The sequence below is a fragment of the Barbus barbus genome (genome assembly GCF_936440315.1).
Source record: "Barbus barbus genome assembly, chromosome: 8".
NCBI classification, from domain to species: domain Eukaryota; kingdom Metazoa; phylum Chordata; class Actinopteri; order Cypriniformes; family Cyprinidae; genus Barbus; species Barbus barbus.
The window spans coordinates 15,637,831-15,647,766 of NC_136736.1; the positions used below are offsets into that span (position 1 = coordinate 15,637,831).

The window sequence follows — 9,936 nt, forward strand, 5'->3', positions numbered from 1 at the left end:
CATTTTAACTTGGTAATGTACTGTTATTTTATAGTCTGAGACTATCTGTGGAATTATTATACATTCTATTTGAGCAATAGTGGTGTTGCCATCCTTCAAATCTGAGATTCATTGAAAACACACCATATTAAAAGGACTTTTTTTTTAAAGAAATTCGTAGAGTGAATACAATCATTTGAAATGGGCTGTCACAGAGACAAGTGTGATCTTTCAGAAAACCAACTTCCCTTATGTTCTGGGGTGCCACTCTTTCTGATCAATGTATTTCCATGACTTAAAACTAAAATGCCAAACCCCAACATTTAATTTAGAAGTTGACACTAGTTTGATTTTAACTTCATTGATAAGAACAAATGTTCAAAAAACATTTGGCTAAAACCTTTTTTGAATACAATACACATGAACGAGCCACTGACAATTTGTGCAGAATTGTATTTGATAGCTGTATCTATATCTATTATATGACTACATGATTAAACTGAAAATGTTAGTTTATTTTAGGATAAAGTAGAATAATAAAAATAAATCCATGATTTTTCCATAACTGAAAATTGTATTGATTTTCATAACTTTTTCAGGCCTGGAAATCATAATTTTTAAATTCCCTGATTTCCCATGACAAAGGAACCCTAAATATTGTGGTATGCGTAGAATTCCAAAAAGAAAAACCTTTGCTATATTTATACATGTGCAATATTTGCTCCCTTTAAGAACGGCAAAGCACACAGCTAAGGACACTATCGCCTTTATCTAGACATTTTATTACAATTCAGATGCACGTCACCATAATATGTATACCTTGTAGCATCTCCATATGTTTGTTAGTGATTAATTCATAAATAATTTTAAAACTGTAAAAAAAAGGCCTAAAAAACAGCTAGAGGAAATGGTTAAATATCTGCCACCCTCTTTTAACAAATCACAAGTAATTGAAAGCTACATTTCATAATCAATAAAACCCAATCTTGAATCTAATTCAAGTTTTCTCAGTCCCAAAGTCATCTCTTTTTTGGAGCAAGAATAAATACTGTAGATTAGTCGGTAGAAAAACTTTCACAAGGCTCAGACAGTAAAACCAACCACAGTATTCAGCATTCATATGAGATGACATGAGCACCATACAGCGTAATGTGTAAATGCGTTTCCTCCACAGCTTTGGGGGTAAGAGTGTGTAAAGTGCCAGTTCTGTCCTTCATGCTCAGTGCGGCAGGGCGAACAACTGCAGAACAGAACATTTCTTAGTATGGTTATGCACAGTGCATTCTATCATCAATTATAAACTATAATACAGTGTATTTTGAGTGTGCAAAACTAAAGCAACAAAATGTGATACAGAGTGAAATGTTTTTTCCCTGTTGTAGTGCGTGTGTGAGACTTTACCTTTGGTTTAGTGTGTCTAGTGAAAGGTACACCCTCTTCAGCAGTGTGTGTGTCCAGCATGTCCTTGCTCTGGCTGTCTGAACTGAGGGTGTCCATTAAGCTGGCAGTGCACACTGAGTAAGTGTTATAACCGCTATCCACCTGCAGAGAACACGAGGGACAGATTAAGCCTAACAATTAGCTGAAGACCGTAGTTCACAATTCCATCATAAAAGCTTGCAAAAATCATTTATAAAGCATTAACTTATAGTAACAATAACAATTAAGTTATAGTAACAATGATTACTACATTTTGGTCTCATTAAGTAGTGCTAATTTAATAATAAAAAAAGTTTATGCATATTTCAATAAAATATATTTTAAAATTTGCTTAATCTAGAGCAAACTTTAAACATTTTAAGTTTGTGCTTTAGATATAAACGCACATTTTTATAATATTAATTTTAAAATAAAATGATCAGAGATATATATATATATATATATATATATATATATATATATATATATATATATATGTCATTATTATGATGATTTTATTTTAAAATTAATATTATAGAGAGCGATTATGCTTAATTACATTTTTAGTTTATGCTTTAGAAATATTTTAAGCTTCTCCTGTTTTTAACATAAAAAAAAAAACTAACTAAAGTTCTTAGAGCAAAAGAGATTCAGTACAGCAGCAGCTGCTTCCAGCCAGTTTTGCAGTGGTTTTATGTCAGCTACACCTGCTGAGCTACAGATGAAGCGACTCTTTATTTAGTTGTCCAGTGTTTGGAGGCTACTTGGAAGCAGCTGGCATTCTGGTCATCTGACAGCACGCATACTAACCTGCATGCTAATGTCGTATGGTGTAATGCTTCCTTCCGCAAGCAGGGATACAAACATGTGCGTACTCTCAGCATTAGGCACACTGCCTGTTCGAGAGCTGGACAGTCTAGCTGGTGACACAGTGTCCTCTTCAGGAACCCAAGCACAGGATTCCTCTATGCTCCTGCTGATAACTTCATCCTCATTTTCCCTCACGTTAGTCTCATCTCCTCCACTGTCCTTCACAAACTGCTCGTCTTGATCCATTTGCTCAGAAACAGCCACGGAGGCCTCTGACTCGCTTTCCCCAGATTGGTGTCCATCTCGCTGGGCATGAGGTCCTGTCGAGTTAGCATCCAGGTCCATGGTGGGTAAAGGTTCACTGGGATGGATGTTCTCCTTGTCCTGGAGGTTTGTGTAAAGGATAGGGGAAATGGGAGTAGGAGATGCCCACAAACAAGCTCTGTTTCTGGGTCGGGTTTGAAAGGGGGAGCAGCTTCGAATAGGGGAACAGCCCTCCACCAATGGGCTTTCTCCACATCGGTTCATGTCCATGTCTGAGCTGCTCATAGGAATGCCATTGGGGGACAAAAACGACAACCTTTTCCTCTCACCTATAAAGACAAAGTTTTAGGTCACTTCACATACACTTCCAAAAACGATCCAAAGTCCAAGCGGGGGTTTGTGAGTTGGTGAAGAGCTAATAATTACAAAAATGATTTAATATTTTAGCCATTTACTTGCATGTCATATGACTATTATCCGACATCAGAGAACCATGAACATGCAAATGTGTTGTTAAAGGGATAATTCATTAATTACTCACCCTCATGTAATTCCAAACCCATAAGACCTTTGTTCATCTTCAGAACACAAATTGATATTTTTGATGAAATCAGAGAGCTTTCTGACTCTGTATAGACAGCAACGCAACTGACACGTTCAATGCCCAGAAAGGTAGTAAGGACATCATTAAAATACTCCATGTGACATCAGTGGTTCACCTCTTCTGTGTCACTCTTCAACGTACGAGTTGGCATTCTGAATTTATCGTCTGTATATTCTGGTTCAAATAAGTAAGGCTGGGCAGAAAATTGTCATCTGTTGAAATCTTCAGACATTTTAGGAAGACTGTTTTATGTACAATGTGCGTCTTCTGCTTGTAAACACACCCCAGCGCATCTGGGTTCTACGTTACAAAGCTGGCTCCTGTGTCAGCAGCATCACACGCATGCGTCATGGTAATCTCTGACACAGAAGAGGAGAAACTGTCAAACAAAGTAGTTTTTTTCCTTTGCAAACAAAACGTATTCTCGTAGCTTCATAACATTACGGTTGAACCACTGATGTCACATGGACTATTTTAACGATGTCCTTACTACCTTTCAGGCCTTGAATCTGTTAGTTCCATTGCTGTCTATGCGCTTTTGCACCAAGTAGTTCAAGGAACTTAGTTCTAGGAATTAGCCAGCAGATTCATTCCTAGAGAACCAATTTCTCCCTTGGGCCATTTTCCTGGTTGCATTCACACCAGCAGCTGGAATTCTGAAGCGGTCGACAGCAACGTCTTTTTTCATGGCATTTACAGACATCAGCAACCGGTGAATGGAGGACGACGGGTTTGGAGCCGTTTTGTTGTGTGTCGTGGGTTTTGCAATAACCGAGACTTTACATAACAGTTATGTAAATGCACAGTTTACGCAATTGAAAGAGCATGAAAATCAGACTAAATCTCCCATGACAACTTGCAGTGTTGCATATCATCGAGGCCAAGATAACACAATGCTGCAGACATGCCATTACCGCTGTTTTCCCATGTTCCTGGAGTAAATATTTTTACATAGCTTTGCCGGGTAGCCAATATTTCCTATGCGTTTGACCAATCAGCATACACTACATCGCTGGTAGTTCCTACTGAACCGTTTTAGACCCTGCTCTAAATTAGGAGCTAAATTAGTTCCCTCAAATAGACAGGCATGTGATCAGCTAGAGATAAAAAAAGAAGGAAAATCTAACCATGCCCCCAGCACTTATTATTAAAAATTTATATTTTAGCACATTAAAAGATATATCTTATATTCTAATAATGCATACGATTGTCCTGTAAAAAATAAAAAGCAGCATTTAATAATCATAATAACCATATAATATATTAGAATAAAGTACTATAATGTATATAGAATCGTTATTATCATTAAAGTACCTGCCAAAAGTTTGGAAACATTACAATTATTAATGATTTTGAAATAAATATCTTCTGCTCATCGAGGCTGAATTTATTTGATCAACAAAGTTTAAAAAAACAGCAATACTGTATATCAATTTTTTTTAAGTTTTCAATTTTAATATTATAAAATATAATACAAAACTGAATTCTTCATTACTCCAGTTTTCAGTGTCACATGATCTTTTAGAAATCATTACAATTTATTTGTCTCAAGAAACATTTCTGATTATCAATGTTGAAAACTATTTTGCTGCTTCTTTTATGATAAATATAAAGTTTAATGAACAGCATTTATCAAATAGTAATTGAATTTGTTAATGCATTTATTAAATGGAAATCATTTTAAATAGAAAGGGAAAAAAGTAAAATTAAGAAAAACTTTGTCAACTCTTTGTATGTAATGTCACCCCATTCTTCCTTTAATAAAAATATTAGTAAAAAATAAATCATTTTAAATGTCTTCACTCACTTTTTATCACTTACATGCATGATGAATAAAATTAATTTCTCTCTCTTTTTTAAATCTTATGCAAATGTTTGAGTGGTATCATTGTTTCCACAAAAATATTAAGCAGCAAAAGTTTTTAGCATTGATAATAATGAGTATTTTTTCTTGAGCAGCAAATCAGCATATTAGAATGAGTTCTGGAGGATTGTGAGATACTGAAACTTCTCTTTGTAAACAACAACAGATTTATAAACGTTTCTAATGACATATGTTGCTTTCCCAAATGCAAATTAAATCATTTTAGCGCTTTTAACTGTCCTGCAGATGGCACCGCCAGCTCGACTTCAAATTTTATGCAGAAACCAACTGTGTTCTGAAGATGAACAAAGGTCTTAAGGGTTTGGAATGGCATGAGGGTGAGTAATTAGTGACAATTGTAATTTTTGGGTGAACTATCCCTTTAAATTATTGAAATATTAACATCTGTATTAATGTTACCTTCTCAGGGGCTACTTCAAGTAAAATTGTATGTCTAAGGGGTTCAGCTGACAAAAAAGGTTAAAGGAACCCCTGCACTTGCATATATAGTCGAGCATACAACATTTAAAAACAAAACTGGCACCATCTCAGATTCCTCACCTGATACAGGCGTCACAGAATGCTGAAGTCTGATGGGCGACAGAATAGGAGACTTGAAAGCAGGTGACGATCTTTCTGAAAACATGGGACTTGCGACACTGCCCAGACTGTATGCTCGACCCTGGCCTTGGATGGGACTGGATGAAAACTGGCCCTGAGGATTATGGATAAAATACAATATTACATTTTAAAGATCTCAGATATCAAGTACCCTTAAATCACATTTTATTGGTCTCCAAGGGTGTAGTTTCACCCTTGTAATGTCATCATCTGTGATCTGGTACATACAGACAAGGGCGTCCCAGTTGGAATGCCACTTTGAAGTGGAGAGACAATAACAGAAGACATCATCTCTCGACTGCTAGGAGGAACATTATGGGAATATCTGTCTGGGCTGGAAGGGGTAGAGGACTCAGAGCCACTGTCATGGCCATCAAGAAACAGCTTCCGCCGCAAAGAAGAGGAGCTGAGGCTCTCCTGCACCTGTTCAGTTAGCTCTTCTGTCTTATAATAATCACCTGGTACATCAGAGAGGAAATTCTCAAGTTAATATAAATATCAAAAGAAAAGCATGCTAATATTTGCCACATTTAAGTCATCAACAGACAAGAACTGACAACCCAAAATTTAAGAAGTGCAATGAGGTCAGACTGTTAACCTTTTTGTACTTGACCTAACATTGTAGATGTGTTTTAATATTAATAAAATGTATTTTCACCATTTACTTATATTTTTTCCCATTACGAATTCCTCTCATATGAGTTTTTAAAAGGACAAATATTTAATCTTATTTCTCAGTTAATGAGGTCTAACTATCCATGAAAAGTAATAATAATAATTAAAAAACAGCAAAATGGTGATTAAAATAATTTTAGAAAAAATACAGAAAGTTACACTACTAACAGTTTTAAAGTTAATGTCTTTTCCGATCACCAAGGCTGGATTTATTTATTTATTTTTTAAAAAGATAAAAACAGTAATACTACAAAATATTATAACAATTATTTTATTTTTTTAATCTGTGAATTTTTAAAAGTAATTTATTCCTCTGATGCAAAAGCTGAATTTTCACCATTACTCCAGTCTTCAGTGTCACGATCATTCAGAAAACATTCTAATATACTGATTTGCTGCTCAGTAAATATTTCTTATTATCAATGTTTAAAACAGTTAAGCTGCTTAAAAATGGTCAAAACTGTTATACATTTTTTGGATAAATAAATGGTCAAAAGAACAGCATTTATTTAAAATAGAAATCTTTTGTAACATTATAAACATCTTTACCATCACGCTTGATCATTTTAATGCAACACTGAAAAAAAAATATATTAATTTCTCTCTCTCTCTCAAAAAAAAGAAACTTACTGATCCAATCCTTTTGAACAAAAAAATAAATAAATGACATGTTTAACTTGAATTGAAATTAATTTAAATACAAAAATAAAAAAAAGTTTACCAAGAACTTTTTCAAGATTGAAGTCCACAGGTATAGACAGGACCGTCTGACAGATGGCTAAAACACAAACAAGCAAAGACCAATTACTCTAAAACCACATACATACATTTCTATCATTTATGAATCGGCTTAGAGCTGCTGAACAAACCATTTATTTTCTTTGATGACTGAAGTGTCTCTGTTACCAGTGGGGACAAAGAACCTAAAATTAGACAGTTTAAGTTAATACCTAAAAACTACATTGGTTGTAATAAAGTAGCTCTCTTTTATGTGCCATGACTTACTTTTCTGATGTGGCATTTTTACTGATGGTTTAGCTGCTGGTGGTCCCCATGGAGAGGGAACAATTGCACCTTTAGTGAAAAACTGAACAAACAAAAATAATGACACATCTTTCTCTTTAGTTCAAATAAAACATTTTCATGAACAGGGAATTGTTTAATAAGAAGTAAAGCTGTTTTACCTGTTCAATAGCATGTTGCCGTTTTTCCTCAATCTCAGCATCTGCCCTTGATGTGTTAAAACACAACAGAGTTAAATATTTACATTGTTGTAAAACTCTACAAAATAAACATACTAACAGCAATACATACCTGGCTTGGCTCAGAAACAAAGCCTGGCGGTGAATGTCCTCTGGGTCTATTTCCACAGGAAGTAAATTTGCCATTTCATCAATGGACCATTTGAACTTGGCTGGTGTCTACAACAAACAACACAAACAGAAATGACATTTGTATCCTTTTTCATGATTTTCCCTCAAATGCAGAGTCAGAAACCCACCGCTGAGGTGCTCCTGGAGCTCTTGAACACCGACGGGCTGGGCACCACGGGCTCATGCAGGCGGTGATAGTCGTTTGGGCTCTCAAACGGGTTCAGGAAAGCGGGTCTTCCAGGAGTCTCGGGTGTTATATGAATCTCTGCTATATCTGCCATCTTAAAAACGGCGTCCAGCCAACCAGGCTATGCTTTCAGAATATCAACAAATAGTTATTTACCATTACACCTCATTAGTAATGATCAAACAATTATTGAACGGATTTTTAACCTTTGTTAGTCTACAGTCTTTACATGTGTTTAAAAAGACAAAATCTGGTAATAACTGTTATTAATTAATACTCACGACGCAACGACACTCAAACAAGCCAAACAGTGATCTCTGAATGGCTCTAAAGTCTGATTTAATTTTCGCTCAAGAGGTGCTAGCCAATCACAATTCAGCAGAACTTGCGAAACAACCAATCAGCTGACGAGAAAGACCGACCTGCAACTTCCTTTCGAACATCTAAAACTTTATTGAAAGGATTCCAACAACAAAACTGCTGTCAGTTAGTTTATGGATATTGTGTAATGCAAAATTTGTGACGCTGCCCGGTTTTTATTTCGTAAATGTTTGGAAGACATCAGGGATTAAGAGGAATAGGCGTGTTAGGTCTTTGTTAAGTAATTAAATAGCTTTAGCACGTAGCATCATGGCTAGTCCCGCGAGCGCAAACATGAACGCTGTCCGCGAGACTATGGACGGTAAGATTCAAATGTTTACAACAAACACGTGCTCTTTAAAATGTTGTTGTTTCGAAACCTATTTCAAAGCATACTGAATATAATGTCTCTAATTTGACATTCTCTGTATTGCACACTGCATGATTCATTCGCATAAATGGAGCAGTTGTGTGACATACATTGTGTTTTGTTCTTATGTTTCCAGTTCTTCTGGAGATATCCAGGCTGTTGAATACAGGATTGGACATGGAGTCTCTGTCGATATGTGTCCGTCTCTGTGAGCAGGGGATCAACCCCGAAGCCCTGTCATCAGTTATCAAAGAACTCAGAAGAGCCTCGGACTCATTAAAGGTAACTTAGTCTTATTTCCGCTTCTCTCCACTCAATGGTTTTATGCAAAATCATGCATGTATAAATATTCTTGTTGTATCAGTAACCTAATAAATTAGGCAATGTCTGATTAGTCTACATTTTAAAGTGTAAATGGTTTTTGAAATCCTGAGTTGCTGTACCATGCAGATCACATATTGGGTATTCAGTTTGTTTTTCTTGTGGAGCACATGGGAGTTTCTGTAAAATGCTTTCTAAGTATGTTTTTGTTCGTTTAGAAATAATCTGTTCAATTTCTGCCAAAGGAATAATTAAAAGCAAGTGCTCTGTTTTCATGCAAGCAGATCATATTAGGCTTGGTGGCGATATTTCCACTTTTCAACATTAGTTTTTCACTGCAGAACAATTTAAATAAAAATAGTGAAGGCAGATGAAGCTTATAGGCCTTAAAATATACCATTTACTTTTATTTATTTAGATTTTTTGTCATTAACTTTCATCTTTTATTGATCTTTTTAGGCTTCTGAAAACAGCACTAGTCAAGGATGACCTGCCGAAATTTCATCTATGTCAGAGTGGTCCCTGTTTGAGAAGACCGAAAACTGTACAATGCTTTGTGTATATAAGCATGTACATAGGATTCATGTGTTAAAACAGTTGTTTTGCCTTGTTTGACCTACTTTCATGTGCCTCAGTATGTACAATTGGACTGTTAAAGTGTGCTTTTTTTTCCTTTTTGTTTTTCCTTTTTTGTTATTTAAATATTGTGTATACTAATAACTATAATTCATTATAATTCTGAAAGGAAAACATCCTCAAAATAGAGATTACTCTGTGGAAACATTTTTGCCTCTGTTTATGTTCGTAAGATGTTGGGGGTTTTTTTTACCCTAAATTTCTGTTTTTATGTGTGCGTCTGTCTGATCAGTAAAACATTTGATCTGTACCTCCATGTGCGTTTACATCTTTTAGCCACATGATGGCGACAGCAGTGCACTTATAGTTAATTACTTCTGCTTTGTATTCTGTCAGCATTATAATTTCAGACTTTTACGATTTATTTATTTTTCAAATTTACGATAAGTGTCATGGCCAGGAGTAGTATCAGCAGCTCATGCATATTTGTTTTCAGAGCAGCAAATTCACAAA

The 9,936-nt window shown here is 35.4% G+C and overlaps 2 protein-coding genes across 3 annotated transcripts; one reads left to right on the top strand and one right to left on the bottom strand.

Annotated features, from left to right (window-relative positions):
• Positions 1-730: 730 nt before the first annotated feature.
• LOC306874404 (protein aurora borealis-like) lies at positions 731-8,132 on the bottom strand. Of its 2 annotated transcripts, none has more exons than XM_079424433.1 (12): positions 8,078-8,132; positions 7,738-7,922; positions 7,551-7,657; positions 7,421-7,466; positions 7,242-7,323; positions 7,106-7,159; positions 6,958-7,014; positions 5,790-6,019; positions 5,502-5,655; positions 2,209-2,801; positions 1,381-1,521; positions 731-1,219 (listed from the first exon to the last, which is right to left on the bottom strand). In XM_079424433.1, exons 2-12 carry the CDS (start codon positions 7,888-7,890, stop codon positions 1,199-1,201), a joined length of 1,638 nt encoding a protein of 545 aa, XP_079280559.1. In that variant the 5' UTR covers positions 7,891-7,922; positions 8,078-8,132; the 3' UTR covers positions 731-1,198. The 2 variants fall into 2 exon arrangements, with proteins under 2 accessions (XP_079280559.1, XP_079280558.1); XM_079424432.1 differs by having other exon boundaries at positions 7,738-7,917; positions 8,078-8,119.
• A 101-nt stretch (positions 8,133-8,233) lies between these two features.
• LOC306874405 (mitotic-spindle organizing protein 1) lies at positions 8,234-9,733 on the top strand. The gene is made up of 3 exons (XM_079424434.1): positions 8,234-8,478; positions 8,663-8,808; positions 9,307-9,733. Exons 1-3 carry the CDS (start codon positions 8,427-8,429, stop codon positions 9,334-9,336), a joined length of 228 nt encoding a protein of 75 aa, XP_079280560.1. The 5' UTR covers positions 8,234-8,426; the 3' UTR covers positions 9,337-9,733.
• Positions 9,734-9,936: the final 203 nt, after the last annotated feature.

What these genes read in the sequence shown, in the direction of transcription:
- LOC306874405 (XM_079424434.1), top strand. Translation starts at nt 8,427, where the DNA reads ATGGCTAGTCCCGCGAGCGCAAACATGAACGCTGTCCGCGAGACTATG. An exon ending in TGTCCGCGAGACTATGGACG is followed by an intron (nt 8,479 to 8,662) that starts GTAAGATTCAAA and finishes TTATGTTTCCAG; the next exon opens with TTCTTCTGGAGATATCCAGG. An exon ending in GAGCCTCGGACTCATTAAAG is followed by an intron (nt 8,809 to 9,306) that starts GTAACTTAGTCT and finishes TGATCTTTTTAG; the next exon opens with GCTTCTGAAAACAGCACTAG.
- LOC306874404 (XM_079424433.1), bottom strand. Translation starts at nt 7,890, where the DNA reads ATGGCAGATATAGCAGAGATTCATATAACACCCGAGACTCCTGGAAGA. An exon ending in GTCATCAAAGAAAATAAATG is followed by an intron (nt 7,015 to 7,105) that starts GTTTGTTCAGCA and finishes TTTGTGTTTTAG; the next exon opens with CCATCTGTCAGACGGTCCTG. An exon ending in CAACTGGGACGCCCTTGTCT is followed by an intron (nt 5,656 to 5,789) that starts GTATGTACCAGA and finishes CATAATCCTCAG; the next exon opens with GGCCAGTTTTCATCCAGTCC.